Source organism: Moschus berezovskii, chromosome 9 (assembly GCF_049115385.1).
Source record: "Moschus berezovskii isolate FMDL1 chromosome 9, NW_MosBer_1.0, whole genome shotgun sequence".
Classification (NCBI taxonomy): Eukaryota; Metazoa; Chordata; class Mammalia; order Artiodactyla; family Moschidae; genus Moschus; species Moschus berezovskii.
The window spans coordinates 71,285,498-71,304,899 of NC_142468.1; the positions used below are offsets into that span (position 1 = coordinate 71,285,498).

Here is a 19,402-nt window from a genome sequence, read left to right on the forward strand (position 1 = left end):
CTATGATATTATTCTAAAAATTGTCTACTCTGTTTATTCTCTGGTTCTATTTAGCTTATCCACATAGCCACAGAAATCCATTGACAGAGCTCTTTACTGGACAAGGTTAATCTTGGAAAGACAGTGCAAGGAGGGATGGTAATGAAGTAGGCAAACCTCAAGGGAAAAACTGAAGAAAACCTCTTCCCTCCACAAGTTCTGCGTCTCCTAGTCAATGGACTCAGATGCTACTTGTCTTCTTTTGCTCAAGAATATTTCTTGGGGATCAGTGGGGTAACATGTCCTCTGTCTCAAGTGTGAGAGATGGAAAGAGGACACATCTTAGCTTCCACAAGACATTCCTGCTCAGTATCTTGGGCAATATGTTGACAAAGAGATCTGGATTTATAAAACTTATATGAAACAACAAGTAGCCCAGCAGTCTGATGAAAAACAGGGTGGTGAAAAAGAAATATTTAAATATCCTGGAAAGAGAAAGCCGAGGAACTGTTAACTAGAGGTTAGAAAACCTGGAACAAAACAGTCATACCTAAATGCATGTCTGATTCTCTGATATTCAAATGGCTCTACTCCTAACAACCCCTTTGAAAGGTAACCTCTTCCCATATGCTGGTCTGCCAGCTACTCTCTCTTCCATCACCATGTTTAATTATCTTTCAGCATTATCACTATTTAAAGGTATCTTGTTTTATTTGTTTTTATTTTGGAAAATTGTTTTTGCTCCAATTTATGCTGTATTAGCAAGGTGTGTTTCTGCGGCTCCACAGCCTCTTCAACAGCTGGTATTATCAGATTTTAAAGCTTTTGCAATCAAATGTGTATAAAGTAATATATCACGACGGTCTTAACTTGCATTTTCCTGATGAATGATGGTGCTGAACATTTGTCCATATGTTTATTGGCCTTATGTGATTCCTCTTGCCCATTTATCTATTATGCTGTTTGGGCCTTTATTATTAATTTGTAGGAAAACTTTGTGTATTCTTGATATTAGTGGTTTTCCATTGTATGTATTTTGAATATTTTCCCTCTAGTTTATAACTTTCACCTGCTCTAAGGTGTTGAAGAACAGAAGTTGTTTTTTTTTTTTCAAAATTTATTTTTAATAAAGTCTAATTTATCAACCTTTCCTTTAATTAGAATGAATGCTTTTTGTATCTTGTTTGAAAAGTTATTCTCCACTCCTTGGCCTAAAAGATACTATTTTCTATTAAATCTTTATGGTAGTTTAAAAATATGTCCACAAATTCTTTGGTACTCCTCCTTTTGAGAACTTCCTTTCTATCGGAGTATGGACTAGACTTGAATGACTTGCTTCTAAAGAACAGTGTATCATGGAAGTGACAGTGTGTAATTTCCTAGGGTATGTACTAAAAGCATTGCAGCATCCTCCTTACTTTCAGGAGGAAGCCAGCTGTGAGTCTGTGAGGACACACAAGCAGCCTGCTGGAGAGGTCCTTGTTGTGAGGGACTGAGACCTTCTGCCAACAACCAGCTGTGTGAGTAAGCTCCTTTGGAAATAGATCCTCTGGCCTCAGCCAAGCCTTCTAATGACTGTAGTTTCAGCCAACATCTTAACTGCATCCTCATAACAGACCCTGAACTAGAACCACCCAGCTGAGTGGCTCACAGATTTCTGACGCACAGAAAATGTGAGTTGATAAAATGTTTGCTGTTTGCAGTCACTGAATTTTGGGGCAATTTGTTATGTAGCAATGGATGACTAATACTGAGTTTTGTAAGCTTTTAAAAATTGACATTTACATCTTTAACTTATCTGGGCTTGATTTTTGTTATACTGTAGAGTAGTGATTCAATCTTATTTTTTCTCATTTAGATAACCATTTTTTTTCCCTACCATGTTTATTGAACAATCAATCCTTTCTTTCCCCTCTGATATATAATCACTGCCATATATCAAGTTTCTGTACATACACTGTTTGTGAGCTCTCTTTGTTCTATTCCATTGGTTGACTTTTCTATTCCTGTGATAACACCACACCGTCATAATTACTGTATCTTCCTAGTAAGTCTTGATATCTCAAAGGACATGTTTCTCACTCCTTAACTCTCCTTTAAAATTGCCCAGGTCATTTTTTGACCCTTTACTTTCTCATATATGCTATATTTTATTATCATTTTATTCAATTTCATGAAAAATCTTTTGGGGAGTTTGATTGGAATTGAATTGATTTTATTCATTATTTGGAGACCATTGATATACTTATGATATTAAGGCCTCCTATCCATGATCTTAGTATTTTCTTCTTTCATTCGTGTTACCTTTAATATTTCCTAATACATTGCTATAAATTTCCTTATGGTGGTCTTGATTTCTTTTTTAACTGACTAATTGTTTTGCACTTGTAGTTTTAATATGATTGACGTGAGCAAACCTCCCCTGTTTCCTTTGCTATATTACCCTCATCAAGCTGTGGCAGGCTGCATTCTGCCCCAGGATAAATTCACTGTCCAACTCCACTCACCAGTCAAAAACAACCCTTCCTCTCCAGTTTTCTGAAGTTTTCCTGTAGAGTTAATCTTGGTGACAAGGTCCATTCTAGTACAGGATCTTGGTCAAAATGAGAATCAAAAGCTGTTTACAATCCTCTTCCCACCACTTTCCTTGATGTTGGATACCATATTCATGAGCAGCGTCTGGGATGACATCTCTGGAAGGACATGCCTAGGGACAATCTCAGGAACAACCTTGCTTTCTCATCAGCACACGTATACCAGTGTCCCAAGGATGTGGATCAGGACAAGAGGAAAGACATTTGCAATTTGATGTAATAAGGTAGATTGCTGGACTTTAGGCTACTAACTTTTCTTTAGGCTACTGACTCTCTTTAAGGCAGACAAGTTTTATCCTAGGAGTTCACATGGGCAATTCCATGTTGGGCACTGTTTTTTGAATTATCAGTGAAGGTGGCTTAGGAGTTCTAGGGAAAATTCTTCTAGTTGTTCTGGGAACATGCATTTAGGGATATTGGAATATGTAGTACTTCACTTATCTGGTATGAAGGAGTATCCCTCTTAAGCAAATTTTCCAGACTATTGGAGCTGGCCTTTAAGCACCAATAATTTTATGTTAACTATTTTGATGGGACTCTTTCTAAATCACATGTCATACCACTTTAAATTTATGTTTCTCTATGCCTTCTTAAACATATTGAACATAATTTGACCTTTTTTTAAAAATGAAGGTCTTCAATACTAACTTTACTTTGCAATCACGGTGATTCCCTAAGGGCGAATATCCACTCAGTTGTTTGAATTTTAAGTTCTTATTCGTATTAACAAGATTTTTGAGCAGTTATTGTGTGCTGGATACTGTTAGGTGCTATCTCTTTTTCACAATCATTTTCTCTCCCTTTTATCTGTTGTTAGGCAGTGGTATCCTTGCATTTAGAAATTCTCTCCCTATTTTTATTTTTCACATTAAGAGATAGTATGCTGATGTAGCAAAGTTTTAGGGAGGCATATCTCACACAATAGTGTAAAAACCCAATTATCATGCTTATGAACCACAGAAGGATCTCCCCATTTCTAATCTACAGATGTTACTGGAGAACCAGACACATCAAACCAGTTGAAAGTGTTAAAGGGAAAAAGGAGTAAGAAGAGACTTACCACATCTCTTCTAGGTAATAAGATTCCTGTTTCTAATTACTGCCAGGCCACTGGCTTCTAATACTGGAAAGTTAAGATTAGTAATCACCTTCAGACAAGGAAGTCATAACATTGCCTGAGAAATGCAGTCATTGTTGACTTGACTCTCTGTGTGTGGTTGTATGTCTAAACTTTGCTCTCTGCCAGAGTAGTGAAGTAGAACTCCTAGTTTTCTGGGAAGTTTACTCAACGATATTTACTTACCTTTTACAGAACCCTGCTTTCTTCTTTTGGAGAGAGTTATCCTAGGAGAAGAAAGGACAGTGTTAAATAAACAATATCTGGAGGCTATTATCACTGCCAAATAATATTCATTGAGCTGTTAATTAAATGCTATTTTAGATAAAATTTTAGAGATTTTTTTCATACACATAAGGAGATGAAATTTTCAAAGCCAAATATATGTGTGTATATATGGATGTGTGTATGTGTGCTCAGTCCTTCAGTCATGTCTTACTCTTTGTGACCCCATGGACTGCAGCCCGCCAGTCTCTCTGTCCGTGGGAGTGAGGCAAGGATACAGGAGTCGGTTGCCATTTCCTCCTCCAGGGGATCTTCCCGACCCAGGGATTGAATTCATGTCTCCTGCATTGCAGGCGGATTCTTCACCACTGAAACCCGTATAAATATATACACATACACATATATATGTAACTGCATCACCTTTTAATATTCTGATAGGAAAGAAAGAAGACATAGAAAGGGAAGGTCATACAGCTAGTAAGTGGCAGGACCAGGCCTGGATCCCAGGTCCTGAGTCTACTTTCTGGGCTCTCTCAACTATACCCTTACCTTTGGATTAGCCAGTGACCCTTAGAGAAGTTTGTAGGCTATACAAACCACACAAACATATTCTAAGAGATAAAATTTGAAAGCTATAAAAATGTAAAGATGAGGATATACTCTGGATTTCTATGACATTTCTCTTCCAAATGTTTTCTCAGTTATTTTCCTTTTAACTTCCTTGTGAGATAAAAAGGAAGAGGAATTATGATCACATTTTAAAACTGTGGAAATGAGGCTTGCAGAACTGGAATTAGAAAGTAGCTTTCTGGGTTACAAATTTGATTATATAGCTTGAGTGGGATTAAGTGGCGTGCTAGCTGGTCACCTGCTTAGGTAGCCTCTCCACAGGGATTGCTCAAACCTCATAGGTAATTGAACCATCTCACGGTACTCTCATAATCTTGATGAAGACAACCCTGTTGTTTCTCCAATAGGTGGCCAGAAAAAGGAATAACTTAATGAGCCACTGGGATTAGATGATGGGACACACTGGGAGCATGCCAAGCTTGGTTCTAGACAGGTGGACTTCATTTATTTCAGGAGTTTTGCTTGTTGGAATACATAAGTTTGGGACCAGAATAACCTGTTCAGAACAGTGAGAACTACAGTCCTACAGTCTAATAAATATTCAGACATCTGGAGGACTTCAAGGATAATACTCAATTGTTGATATGTGCTTTTAAAGAAGAGATGACTTCTCCTTTCTATGATTATAAAGACTATATATCTCAACAATATAAAATTCCTGATGAATGTCAGTCTTGGTTCTGAAGGAAATATAAATTACAACTTAAATCCAGTAAGATTTATCTCTGTACTTGTTGCCATAAGACCCCAAGCAGCCCCAGAGGTCTGGGGCTCTATGTCCACATCGGTTTCCTTCAGACCTTTGCATATGTGCTGGTAACATCATGATGTTCAAGATGTACAAACATGGAAGCTGTATCATAAAGAAACAATTGCTTCCTATGTTTTAACTCATAGGCCAACTCTGGTTAGACGGTGATAGATGCCCTTGGCATTCTGTGCAGTGAAAGATTCAGGACCATGCTGGGATCATCAGGAAAGAGTGCTGTGACTGGTGCAGAGCAGTGGTGTATTTATTGGCCTTTTCTCCATAGAGTGCACCCTCAGCTACTGTTCCTTCTTGCTTGCATTCTAAACTCTCTCTGCTCTTGGACTGGTTTCTTTGAGAACACATCATTTGCATGGCTGTAGGAGGGAAAACCGGAGAAGGCGATGGCACCCCACTCCAGTACTCTTGCATGGAAAATCTCATGGACAGAGGAGCCTGGTAGGCTGCAGTCCTTGGGTCGCTAAGAGTCGGACATGACTGAGCGACTTCACTTTCACTTTTCACTTTCATGCATCGGAGAAGGAAACGGCAACCCACTCCAGTGTTCTTGCCTGGAGAATCCCAGGGACGGGGGAGCCTGGTGGGCTTCCGTCTATGGGGTCGCACAGAGTCGGACATGACTGAAGCGACTTAGCAGCAGCAGCAGCAGCAGGAGGGAAACAGTTTTTCTTAGTGTCCTCTTGGTTTAAGGTTGAAATGCTTTGAAATTACATCTAGTACTGTTCTTGGAAAATGCCCATGGGAAGAATGATAGATGTTTGGTGGCTTATAGTAATTTTGGAAACTCCTTTGAAAGGAGATGATGCTGAAGAAGCTGAAGATGGAGTGGGTACTTACCTTATTTTGGCTGTTATACTCTTTGCTTGTGGAGTTCATGCACATAACTTTTGACCTAGGGGTAAAAGAACCAAGACATAGATTGGATAAAGTGCACACAGAGATTCGTACTATCTGGTGGTTATTTTAAAAATAGTTTTATATTCTAACACTATGTTGTCCACTATTGTAGCCATTTGCTACATGCAGCTATTCAAATTAATTAAAAAATAATTTCCTTAGTCATGTTACCTGTTTTTCAAGTACTCAGTAAATGGCTTGCTGCTGCTGCTGCTGCTGCTGCTAAGTCACTTCAGTCGTGTCCGACTCTGTGTGACCTCATAGACGGAAGCCCACCAGGCTCCCGGTCCCTGGGATTCTCCAGGCAAGAACACTGGAGTGGGTTGCCATTTCCTTCTCCAATGTGTGAAAGTGAAAGTGAAGTCGCTCAGTCATGTCTGACTTGTAGCGACCCCATGGACTGCAGCCTACCAGGCTCCTCCGTCCATGGGATTTTCTAGGCAAGAGTCCTGGAGTGGCTTGCCATTGCCTTCTCCGAGTAAATGGCTTAGTGGATACTTAATAGATAGCATATAAATTTTTGTTAAGTAGTCTTGGTTTAGAAACTTAGCTTAGCAGTCAAGCCATACCTAGTACTCAGGAAGGCTTTTGGGAGACTTGAAGGTGTCCTTTAAGGGTGAGAGCCTCCAGGTCCCAGTGCCTTGGACACCAGGCCACCATGTGTGCCTGCTTATTTAGAGGCTTTATGCAGTTTGGGTCTCTTTCTCTTCATCCTAAGATTCCAAAATATTTAATAAATAGAGATACTTCTTGACTGAATTAAGATTTAACTTCTAAAGAGGGTCAAGAAATTGAAGTGACGTTTTTGATTTAAACTAAAGAATTTAAGTGTCTCCCAGGTAGCTCAGTGGTTTAGAATCTGCCTGCCAGTGCAGGAGACATAGGTTCAGTCCCTGGGATGGGAAGATCCCCTGGAGGAGGAATTGGAAATCCACTTCAGTATTCTTGCCTGGGAAATCCCATGAACAGAGGAACCTGGAGGGCTACAGTCTGTAGAATCTCAAAAGAGTTGGACACAACTTAACGACTAAACAACCACAAAAGAGTTAGACTCTTTTGACAAACTTAAGGAGTCTTTTTTTGGGGGAGGGGAGGGAGGCTTTTCTTTTATTTATGTTTAATATAGTATAATAGGGGCTTCCCTGGTTCAGAGGTTAAAGCGTCTGCCTCCAATGCGGGAGACCCGGGTTCGATCCCTGGGTCGGGAAGATCCCCTGGAGAAGGAAATGGTAACCCACTCCAGTATTCTTGCCTGGAGAATCCCATGGACGGAGAAGCCTGTTAGGCTACAGTCCATGGGGTCGCAAAGAGTCGGACATGACTGAGCGACTGAACGGAACGGAACGGATAGTATAATAGTATGCAGTTTGAGTTTCATAATATGATAGCCTTAGCAGGTGTCTGGAGGTTAGTGTCATGCCTATCCCATATGGTTTAATTTCTGTATATTTGGGGTAAGTGAGGATGGTATTAATTATAAGGTCTTTTCTATGAAATATAAGGCATGCTCTGCTTATCAAGGTGCTTGACCACTAGTCCTTTTTAAGGCACATGTTCCTGGCCTTAATATAAACCCAAATAATTGGTAATATGATAAAGTTAGGAAGGGAAATGCATTTCTAGAGTCTTTTAAGAAAGCTGGAAAAAGGACCTACATTTTAAATTTGGTGTATTATAATCATACTGTGTATACACTTGAAAATGGTGCTGTTTAAAAAAATTGTGTATTTATACAGTCACAGTGTATGAATTCATTTATCTTGCCTTAAAAAAAAGTTGGTTTAGTGTAGGGGGAGTTGACCTGATCACTATGGAGGGGAAAGACATGTGGTGTCGGGGCTCGTGTAATTCCAAACTGGAATTAGTCAGAGATGTCTGCCCTGACCCAGGTTGGGATGGAGTTACCACTAAAACCAGGATGTTCCTTTTTTTTTTTGCCAAAGCTCACACTTCTCTCTCAAGGAACCGAGTTTCCAGTTCTTCTTGTATTTTCTTCAAAGTTTCCTGGTACTTCTTCAAAGTGAAATAAAGGAAAGCACAGTTACTAATTAAAGCCCTGCGCTTTCCCTAATCATAATAAACACACATTATGGGCTTCCCTGGTGGCTCAGAGGTTAAAGCTCTACCTCCAATGCGGGAGACCCGGGTTCGATCCCTGGGTTGGGAAGATCCCCTGGAGAAGGAAACGGTAACCCACTCCAGTATTCTTGCCTGGAGAATCCCATGGACGGGGAAGCCTGGTAGGCTACAGTCCACGGGGTCGCAAAGAGTCGGACACGACTGAGCGACAAAACGGAACGGAACGGATTACATTATAACATAAATGTTTGATATTCCCACTGCCACTTTTCATCCTTCCTAGCCTTCACTCCACCATTACTGATCTCTCACTACATTTCACCATTTGACAGGCCCCCTAGGAATAATGGGGATTATAAACAGGAAAAGTGCTCATCATTAAGTTAAAGGCACTAGGGGCTGGGAGACCAGGGAAATAAAAGAATGATATTGGTGGTGGAGTGTCAAAGACTCTAAAGTCCCTTTGGAGTGACACCTTGAAGAGTTAAAATTATTCTAGATGGTCTTCTCTGAAAAACCTATTTCCATTTCACTGTGTATCTGAACAAACTCTTTGCTATCTCTTTACTGAGAGGCTGTACCTTTATGCAGACAGCTTGATCTTCACAAAGCTGGGCCACAAATGCATAGTCTTTTATTACCTGGGAAGCAAAATTTATTAGTCTTAAATTTTCTCAGGGAATTTCTATAAGAACAATAGTATACTTGTTTCCTCCTGTGTAGAAGACCCTAAATGTAGGCTTCTAGTTTTTCTAAATATGTTTTTTGTACATATAAACTCTTTTCTGAGGATATACTTTATAGTCCCATGGGGATTATTTGGGGACAGTTGGAAGAAGAATAGATACTAATTTGTGGAAAATAGACATTATGGAATGTATCCTTTAGAAATGTTAAATAGTAGGTAAACTAGAATTTTTTGAGCATGACTTTACTAGCGTGTGAGATGAGTGCAATTGTGTGGTAGTTTGATCATTCTTTGGCATTGCCTTTCTTTGGGATTGGGATGAAGACTGACCTTTACCAGTCCTAAAGATGCTTACTCCTTGGAAGGAAAGTTATGACCATCCTAGATAGCATATTAAAAAGCAGAGACATTACTTTGCCAACCAAGGTACGTCTAGTCAAGGCTATGGTTTTTCCAGTGGTCATATATGGATGTGAGAGTTGGACTGTGAAGAAAGCTGGTCATCGAAGAATTGATGCTTTTGAACTGTGGTGCTGGAGAAGACTCTTGAGAGTCCCTTGGACTGCAAGGAGATCCAACCAGTCCATTCTAAAGGAGCTCAATCCTGAGTGTTCATTGGAAGGACTGATGCTAAAGCTGAAACTCCAATACTTTGGCCACCTCATGCGAAGAGTTGACTCACTGGCAAAGACTTTGATGCTGGGAGGGATTGGGGGCAGGAGGAGAAGGGAACGACAGAGAATGAGATGGCTGGATGGCATCACCGACTCGATGGACATGAGTTTGAGTGAACTCTGGGAGTTGGTGATAGACAGGGAGGCCTGGCGTGCTGTGATTCATGGGGTCGCAAAGAGTCGGACACGACTGAGCGACTGAACTGAACTGAACCTAGAATATTGTATTCATCCTCCTTTCCTTCTTACCCTCCTGATCCCATGTAGTTTTGGAAGCAGAACGTTATTATAACTCAATAATTTGAAGAATGTATTAGATTGTTGGACCAAGAATCACATTTCCCTTCCTTTGGGAGAAGTAACATTGAAGTTTGTGGTTACCTTGGCCAGCTCCTTCTCTTGGACCGCACAGGAGGCTTCCAGTTGTTGTAACTTAACCTATAGACAGGAAAGGAGGCTGGTAACTCAGCAAGGCAAAAACAGAATTTCATTCTGAAATGCTATCACAAAGTTTATCTCACAGGTGGTTGAAGTGCGTCAGGCACATTTCAGATATCTCTTTGTTGGAGAGCAGTCAAACCATTCTGAGCAGCTGCCTGGTGAATCCACTGAGCATTCATTCATCAGTGCTCCCTTCGCCCTTAAACTTCAATTCTCAGCGTCCTTCTTCCTTAGCTATTTCTCTTAGCAAAAAATCACTCTTGAAAACGTCACTATTCCGTTTGCATTTATATATTCATTACTCACTTCTTTCTTCCTCCCTGTATTCCTCTTTTCCTTCCTTGAATATTTGATGAAAGCCATTTTATACCGGCCACTCTACTGGAATGACAGGGAAAGGGCAAGGGGAGTACTGAGGATACAGTGATGAGCAGGATTGATAGGCTCTCTGCCTCACAGAGTTGACATTGTAGGTGGGGGACATAACAAATAAGTCAACATGATAATGATAAGTGCTGTGAAAGAAATAAAAGCACAGAAGTGTGCTGAGAATGAGTGATGGAGTAAGAGCTATTATAGGTGGTTTGTGAAGGCCTCTCTGATGATACTTGAGTTGAAGTCTAAATGATAAATATTAGCCAAATAGAGATCTGGAGGAAATATGTTCCATGCAGAGGTTACAACAAGGGCCAAGGCTGTGAACTTTGGTGTGGATGAGGAAATAATGTGGGTGTCCATAGGGTCGCAAAGAGTCAGACACAACTGAAGTGACTTAGCACGCATATGATCACCTTACTTAGCAGGTAAAACTCACTAGATACTTGTATGACCAATTTAGTGATTTCTCTTCCTAGACTGGATCCCGTGACAGGATATGTAAATTTCCCAGCATACAGTAGATATACAGATCCTGGCTCTGTCTCTATGAATTCATACACATACCTTAGCCAGACTCTTAAATAGTCACTTTAAAATTATGTGATTCCAAGTTTTAGCTGTCCAAAAAGGGGAAAGAATAGTTTATGTATACAGTTTCACTCAATTTTTAAACTGAGGTTGGGAGGGATTGATTAAATTGCCCTTCATATACCACACTAAGTACTGGGGCCAGGATTTAAATTAGTAACTTCAGCTGCCTCCCGTGTTACATATGTATTTGTGTTTCTGCTCTTCCTCATGGAAGAAAGAACAAAATATATGGCTTCAGAGCAAAGTTCCTGACTAAGAGCAGAGGAAAATTCAGCACTCAATGGCCTAGGCTTATGCCTGACATGGGTAAAGCTACAAAGAATTTATCTCAACTTTGACAGTTGTTTCAACTTGAAGGCTTGTTTCCTGTTCACATAGTCCAAACCCATTCAAGATTGCTTTTCCATTTACCTTTGACTCTTCTGGGGTTCCCTTTAGATTGTCTTGTTCACACTTTGTTGCCTTTTGAGATTTCCTTGTAAGCTACAGTTTCAAATAAAAAAATTTGATTGTAAATAAAAAATACATCAAAAAAGAAAGACAAAGACATTCTCTGGTGTGTGTGGGCTGGTAATTTGGCCTTGATAAATGCTGTCAGGAGATGGTCCTTTGGTGGATACTTGGTACCCTTGAAAACATTTTTATTCTGCCTCCAATTTCTTCCCACTAGTCTTGGTCATCAAAGCTAGATCTGCTCAAGACAGGGGTACTTTTCCAAACTCCTAATCCATGCTGGGTTACTCAGGGCTGCAGACCTGGGTCAGAAAGCACGATAAACATAGGAAGCCCATTGTATTCTGAGCAGGAGTTAAGATAAAGGGAATGTCTAGATGAAGAAAAGGGAATCCTTAAGAATTAAGTATTTTTAAAAGTCTCGGTTGAAAGTAAAATTAATTCTCACTACAAAGTTGCCAGCCAATCACTTCCAAAATGTCTACTGGTATCCTTTTCCTTATAACACAATGAAGAACCCATTGTATCACTGAATATCCTGAATACCCCACCCATTCCTTTCATCTGATACTTGTAGGGAAGATCTGTGGAATTTGTTTATGTTATCGGGCTAAGTCTCAGGAGAGTAGTTCCCACCCCAGCACAGGCTGGTCTGACACGTGGAATCCCCTATGATCACTTTTGCTCCTTTGCCTCTGATGACTGCAGATGCAGCGGGAACACTGGGGAACACAAGAGCCCTATCCCACCTTTCTTTCAAGTTCTGCTATGTTGTGGACCAGGGTCTCATTCTTCCTTTCCTGTTGAGAGAAAGAAGCAGAGTGTAAGTGGGCATGTGCACATCATCATCTTTTTTTTTTTCCAGTTGATTATTCTCCATTTCACTCCAGTGATTTTTCCTGCAGGAACTCTATCTTACGGCATAATGTCAGGTTAGGAATCTGTGGTTTGATCTCAATACATACATGCCAACTTACCAGGGACAGATATACCCACACATAGGGCTTTCCAGTACTAAATATTACCAAAGAAACCCTAACCTCCACACATTCCTTTCCATGCATGGTCACATCCTGCCACAACTTTAGAGTTGACTACACTGTGTCAATCACAATAAACTGTGGAACATTCTGAAAGAGATGGGAATCCCAGACCACCTGACCTGCCTCTTGAGAAACCTGTATGCAGGTCAGGAAGCAACAGTTAGAACTGGACATGGAACAACAGACTGGTTCCAAATAGGAAAAGGTGTACGTCAAGGTTGTGTATTGTAACCTTGCTTATTTAACTTATATGCAGAGTACATCATGAGGAACCCTGGGCTGGAAGAAGCACAAGCTGGAATCAAGATTGCCAGGAGAAATATCAATAACCTCAGATATGCAGATGACACTACCCTTATGGCAGAAAGTGAAGAGGAACTCAAAAGCCTCTTGATGAAAGTGAAAGAGGAGAGTGAAAAGGTTGGCTTGAAGCTCAACATTCAGAAAACAAAGATCATGGCATCTGGTCCCATCACTTCATGGGAAATAGATGGAAAAACAGTGGAAACAGTGTCAGACTTTATTTTTGTGGGCTCCAAAATCACTGCAGATGCTGATTGCAGCCATGAAATTAAAAGACGAAGGAAAGTTATGACCAACCTTGATAGTATATTAAAAAGCAGAGACATTACTTTGCCAACCAAGGTCCGTCTAGTCAAGGCAATGGTTTTTCCCGTGGTCATGTATGGATGTGAGAGTTGGACTGTGAAGAAAGCTGATCATCGAAGAATTGATGCTTTTGAACTGTGGTGTTGGAGAAGACTCTTGAGAGTCCCTTATACTGCAAGGAGATCCAACCAGTCCATTCTAAAGGAGATCAATCCTGGATGTTTATTGGAGGGACTGATGCTAAAGCTGAAACTCCAATACTTTGGCCACCTCATGCGACGAGTTGACTCACTGGAAAAGACTCTGATGCTGGGAAGGGTTGGGGGTGGGAGGAGAAGGGGACGACGGAGAATGAGATGGCTGGATGGCATCACCGACTCTGTGGACATGAGTTTGAGTGTACTCCGGGAGTTGGTGATGGACAGGGAGGCCTGGCGTGCTGTGATTCATGGGGTCGCGGAGAGTCGGACACGACTGAGCAACTGATCTGATCTGACACAGTGTATGCAAAAAGGAGATACTATCTCATTCTTTGGAAGGACTGACGGTGAAACTGAAGCTCCAATACTGTGGCCACCTGATGTTAAGAACTGACTCATTGGAAAAGACCTTGGTGGTGGGAAAGATTAAGGGCAAGGGGAGTAGGGGGTGACAGAGGATGGGATGGTTGTGTGGCATCACCAACTCAATGGACATGAGTTTGAGCAAACTCCTGGAGATAGTGAAGGACAGGGAAGCCTGGTGTGCTGCAGTTCATGTAGTCAAAAAGAATCAGACATGACTGAGCAACTCAACAACAACAGCAACTTATCTGACGGTGGATGAGAGACAGGATGATGAATATAACCTGTAGAATCAGTTCAGTTCAGTTCAGTTCAGTCACTCAGTTGTGTCCGACTCTTTGCGACCCCATGAATCACAGCATGCCAGGCCTCCCTGTCCATCACCAACTCCCGGAGTTCACTCAAACTCATGTCCATCGAGTCGGTGATGCCATCCAGCCATCTCATTCTCTGTCGTCCCTGACTCCTCCCACCCCCAATCCTTCCTAGCATCAGACTCTTTTCCAGACTCTTCGCATGAGGTGGCCAAAGTATTGGAGTTTCAGCTTTAGCATCAGTCCTTCCAATGAACACCCAGGATTGATCTCCTTTAGAATGGACCGGTTGGATCTCCTTGCAGTCCAAGGGACTCTCAAGAGTCTTCTCCAGCACCACAGTTCAAAAGCATCAATTCTTCGGCAATCACCTTTCTTCACAGTCCAACTCTCACATCCATACATGACCACGGGAAAAACCATAGCCTTGACTAGACGGACCTTGGTTGGCAAACTAATGTCTCTGCTTTTATATGCTATCTAGGATGGTCATAACTTTCCTTCCAAGGAGTAAGCGTCTTTTAATTTCATGGCTGCAATCAGCATCTGCAGTGATTTTGGAGCCCAGAAAAATAAAGTCTGTCACTGTTTCCACTGTTTCCCCATCTATTTCCCATGAAGTGATGGGACCAGATGCCATGATCTTAAGTTTTCTGAATGTTGAGCTTCAAGCCAAACCTGTCGAATAGCACTTCCCAATTTCTTGCTTACCAGTCTGGCAGTTTCTTCTTCCAGCTCCTGCAAGGCTTTTTCCTTTTCCATCGTGGTGTTGTTCTCCTTCTCCCACTCCTCATCCTCTGCCAGGTCTCTGGTCTGAGTGATCTCATTTTCCAACCTGGATGACACAGCACACACTGTGAGGAACTCAGTTTCAGAACTGATAAAACACATGTATCAGTTTCAAGGGTACCTCAGGGACCATAAATATGAATCTCAAGTTGGAAACCCTTCTTTCCTGGACTCTTAGAATCACTTTCAAGGTAGGAAAGTAAGATTCCTCTAATTCCCAAGTCAAATACCTCAATGTTCTTTCAACTCAGGTAAATATCACCCAATTTTTTAGGAATCTCCTTGAAACTTGCTGTAGTTCAGGTTTGAACTGTAGAGAAATGCTGAAGAATGAAGGAGAAACTTTGCTGTACAAGATTTAGATATCTAGAACAAACTGGAAAATTCACTTTTGTCTCTTCTTTCCCATCCCATCCTCTGGACTGAGTACTTTCCACGTGGAAACATGTTTCCCAACACTCACCTCTGAATCTCATTTTCTTTCTCGTGGATTTTGACAAGAAGGTCCTGATTTGCTTCATCTATTCTCTGCATATCCCTTTCAAGGTCCATATTCAAAATGTTAATGTTCTTCTTTGACTGGGCCAATCTTAAGATTTCCACTTTCTCTGACCTATAGACTCAGTCCCCAAAATGAACAAGGGCCAGTTATTTTAAGGTCAGTAATCTTTGGACTAAAGGGTGTATCTAAAAGGCATTAAATTCATTAACCTGGCTGTTTCTGAGAACATAGCTTTCCATTTTCATTCTTAGGAAATTATATTTCTTAATCATGCTTTACAATTTGTTTCAGTAAGTCTCAACTTGGTTAGCAAGGGAGGTTTTTCTCAGCTTTCTCAGTCAAAGTGCTTGATATATTAGTGCAACTCTACTTTGGTTCTAGAAGAAGTCTTGCTTCCTTAAACAGCCCTCTGCACTGGTTTCTCAGACCAGCTGTTCACAGAATCTGCTCATGCAGTCCAGTTTTATTGAGTACTTTTATCTAGGTAGCTGGCACCTTCCTAATGATTGGTCCTGGCCTCATGCAGAGACACAAGTGATTTCCACTGGCAGGGAGGGCTTTAGTCTTTCCCTTCCTCCTTATCTCTAAACTTCTGCTCTAGTGCCTGTGACAAAGCTTGAACATGTACCATGACAATCACTCCATTAACGGATGTGATCCATGCATACGCTTTCACGAATTCAAACATCTTTTTGAAGTAAATTTGAATAAAATAAAGGTTAACACTAGAGTGGTCTAGAAAGGGTACCTGGTACATGGGAAGCTCTCAGTAAACTTTTCTTTTTCTTGTATCAATTAAATAGTTTGCTTTTAAAACAATTAGCCATAAATAAGTTAGTGAGGCAGAGAGATTTTTGAGTAAGAATGAGGGATGGTTTTGGAAAAGGAAGTCCTGCCTTGGAAGGACTCTATACTAGCTATCACTTAGAAGGGAAAATTTATGAATGCTATGGATGTTCATTGGAGGGACTGATGCTAAAGCTGAAACTCCAATACTTTGGCCACCTCATGCGACGAGTTGACTCACTGGAAAAGACTCTGATGCTGGGAAAGGTTGGGGGCGGGAGGAGAAGGGGACGACGGAGAATGAGATGGCTGGATGGCATCACCGACTCTGTGGACATGAGTTTGAGTGAACTCCGGGAGTTGGTGATGGACAGGGAGGCCTGGCGTGCTGTGATTCATGGGGTCGCGGAGAGTCGGACACGACTGAGCGACTGAACTGAACTGAACTGAACTGATCCCTCAGGAGAGCACACAGTGCTTGGGGTGGAATGCAGTGGGGGATGGATAGATAGTAGATGGAGAGACAGAGGAGGACTAGGACGTGAAGGAAGGTCAACGGTGGGCCTTCTTCATAGCTTGGTCCTTGGATGTGGCTTCGTATAGTTATGATTACTTACTCATAATCTAGTTGATCTTCCTTTTGTTCTTCCATTGTAGAGTTCCCTAAAATATCACAGAGATGTATCTAATGAATTGGGGACATGGGTCCATTTGTAAAATAGAGTAACTAGCTTAGAGCCCCCAAATACAGAAACAAAATTAACTGGTTTCTTTCCACCAACTTCATATTTTGGCCATGACAAAATTCAGCCTTTTGGTTTTCTGCTCATGATCTGATTATGCCTCAGTAAGGGTGCAGTGAGGATACAGTATGTACTGGATATTTCAGCATATATCCTGCCAGCAGATATATTTGGAGATAGTTCACCTACAGAAAATCCTTTGGATTTTATATGCTGCAATAAGCATCAGTAGTTATCGATTGTTCTTAAGTCCCTTTCTGCTCCAGGCCCAGTTGCTTTCCTAAAGAGCTCATGGACATGGGTGTAGGTGTGTAACTTCTCCAAAAAGTAATCTCTGTGCTCTCTAGCCTGGAGTCTGTAAGAATCTCCAGATATTAAGATCTTAGTATTAAATAGGTCTCAGAAAAACCAAGCAGAAGTAAATAATTTGGCTTGCTGTGCCTCCTTGGTTTCCCCTTTATCTCCATTTCTTCCGTAAACTCCACCTCCCTTCTGATGTGTATGGTCTTTCTGATTCTGCCCTAGGCAGTTAGCTGCTGAAGCGTCAAATCCTCCCCCAGTGGAACTGTGCAATAGATTCTCAGAACCTTCATGACTCTGCTGTTGACATGGGGAGGGCGGAGCAGCATGTCACAGTGGTTTGGGTGGCAACGGTTTCTCACCATCTATGGAGACTTAAGAGCCTAGCTGGGTGTGTGTGTGTTTCATGGCCATGTCTTCCCTTTGGCAGCAATAGTTGAATGGATCTGATTTCTGGGCTGAATCAGTGGGGTAGCCCCTGTATTTTACTTCTCTGGCAGATTGTGCTCTCTCACTGCCCAAGTGTAGCTAATATAGAAAGTCTCAGTCCTAAGGCCAGCAGTCTAATCCCATCATGTAGCCAACTATCTACTCATTCATTTGACAAAACTCCAATACTTTGGCCACCTCATGAGATGAGTTGACTCACTGGAAAAGACTCTGATGCTGGGAGGGACTGGGGGCGGGAGGAGATGGGGACGACAGAGAATGAGATGGCTGGATGGCATCACCAACTCGATGGACATGAGTTTGAGTGAACTCCGGGAGTTGGTAATGGACAGGGAGGTCTGGGGTGCTGTAATTCATGGGGTCGCAAAGAGTCGGACACGACTGAGCGACTGAACTGAACTGAACTGAAGTTGTTGAAGGAGCCACTTTGTATTCTAGGCACTGTTCTAAGCATTAGAGAGACAGAGTACACTAAACAGTCAAGACACTTGCCCTCATGGAGTTTACATTCTAGGTCAGGGGTCCCCAACCTCTGGGATGTAATGCCTGATGACTTGAGGTAGAGCTGATGTAATAATAATAGGAATAAAGTGCACAATAAATATAATGCCTTGAATCATCCTGAAACCATTTGCCCCACCCTTGTCCGTAGAAAAATTGTCTTCCATGAAACTGGTTCCTGGTGTCAGAAATTTTGGGGACTGCTGTTCTAGGAGGGGTGTGTGTGGGGTAGTAGTAACAATAAAATAAATGAGTAAATTAATTTTATTTGGTATGACAAAAGAGAAGAGTGCTGGAAAGAAACATAAATGGGTGAAGGGGATGAAAGAGATGTAGTGTGTTTATGTGTGTGGGAGGGAAGCTGTTACAGTTGTAAACAGGGTGGTGCAGCTGAGCACCCCCAGACCTGGAAGTGTAGATGTAGCTGCATTAAGAGGGCTAGTGAATGGGAGACCTTAGGTTGTGCTGGAGTGGACACAGAACCCAGAGACCCCACATGGGCAACAGCCAAGGTCATGGTCATCAGGAGCATGGGCCAGCATGCATCCTGAAAGGCCAGCAGACCCAAGAGCAACAAGCAGAGGTAGGAAGACCCAAAGGTCCTCCTTCAATCCACCTCAAGGATATACAGCTTTCCCCTGTACTTACCACTCTCCAGGGAAAGAAGAGAGCTCTAGAAAAGGAGAATCTCCCAAGACTGAGAAATTATCTGAAAGAGATTTTTAACCAGGAAAATCTGTGGTATCTTGAATTGGTTCCACTGAGTCTTTTCTGCCAACTTAAGGAGTCAGAGCTAAAGGGGAAGATAAGATCATTTGCAGAATATAAAGAATATACTTCTGCACACCTGGGTATGTACATTTTGACCAGATTCTGCACCATTTGTAACTTTGTGTGTGTGAATCATGGAAACCTAGGAAGTTTTGGATCTCAACTTAATAAGGACCGCATTGAGTTGATTTGTGGGCCAGAGTGACTTCTTAACATACTGTAGTTTCTAATAAACTATTTGTAAAATTAATGGCCTCTGATGACCCCCATTACCATCTCCCTTCTTCCTGAAAGAAGGCATTTCAGTTGCTTTATGAAGCTGTACACAGAAGAGTAATTAAGTAACAATTCAGGCCAATGGCCTCTCCCAGGAATTAATGGTAGAGAGAGTTCATTAACCCCAGCTAGTTATGGCTTCTCCAGGAAATGCCCTGGACCAAGGTTATTGTAACTATTAATGGATTGGATAGGGACTTTGAGATAAAAATAAAGCTCTATCTCCTTCCTGGGGAGCTT

General features: G+C 41.5%; 1 protein-coding gene and 1 non-coding gene across 3 annotated transcripts; both read right to left on the reverse strand.

Moving 5' to 3' along the window:
• Positions 1–265: 265 nt before the first annotated feature.
• On the reverse strand, positions 266–16,773 carry TMCO5A (transmembrane and coiled-coil domains 5A). Of its 2 annotated transcripts, XM_088840303.1 has the most exons (12): positions 16,739–16,773; positions 15,297–15,446; positions 14,756–14,879; positions 12,265–12,315; positions 11,474–11,545; positions 10,034–10,090; positions 8,872–8,931; positions 8,160–8,224; positions 6,152–6,206; positions 4,784–4,786; positions 3,877–3,917; positions 266–464 (listed from the first exon to the last, which is right to left on the reverse strand). In XM_088840303.1, the coding sequence occupies exons 1-12, from the start codon at positions 16,771–16,773 to the stop codon at positions 266–268; spliced, it is 912 nt and encodes a 303-aa protein (XP_088696429.1). The 2 variants fall into 2 exon arrangements, with proteins under 2 accessions (XP_088696429.1, XP_055292323.1); XM_055436348.2 differs by lacking the exon at positions 4,784–4,786.
• On the reverse strand, positions 3,435–3,539 carry LOC129563648 (small nucleolar RNA U13). The gene has a single exon (XR_008687390.1). It is a non-coding gene; the product is annotated as a small nucleolar RNA U13 (small nucleolar RNA).
• Positions 16,774–19,402: the final 2,629 nt, after the last annotated feature.

Coding starts and splice junctions, on each gene's coding strand:
- TMCO5A (XM_088840303.1), bottom strand. CDS start 16,773: ATGGAAGAACAAAAGGAAGATCAACTAGATTATGA. Junction 12,316..14,755: donor AAGAAGAAACTGCCAGACTG/GTAAGCAAGAAA, acceptor TTCTCTCAACAG/GAAAGGAAGAATGAGACCCT. Junction 8,225..8,871: donor ATCAAGCTGTCTGCATAAAG/GTACAGCCTCTC, acceptor TTCACTTTGAAG/AAGTACCAGGAAACTTTGAA.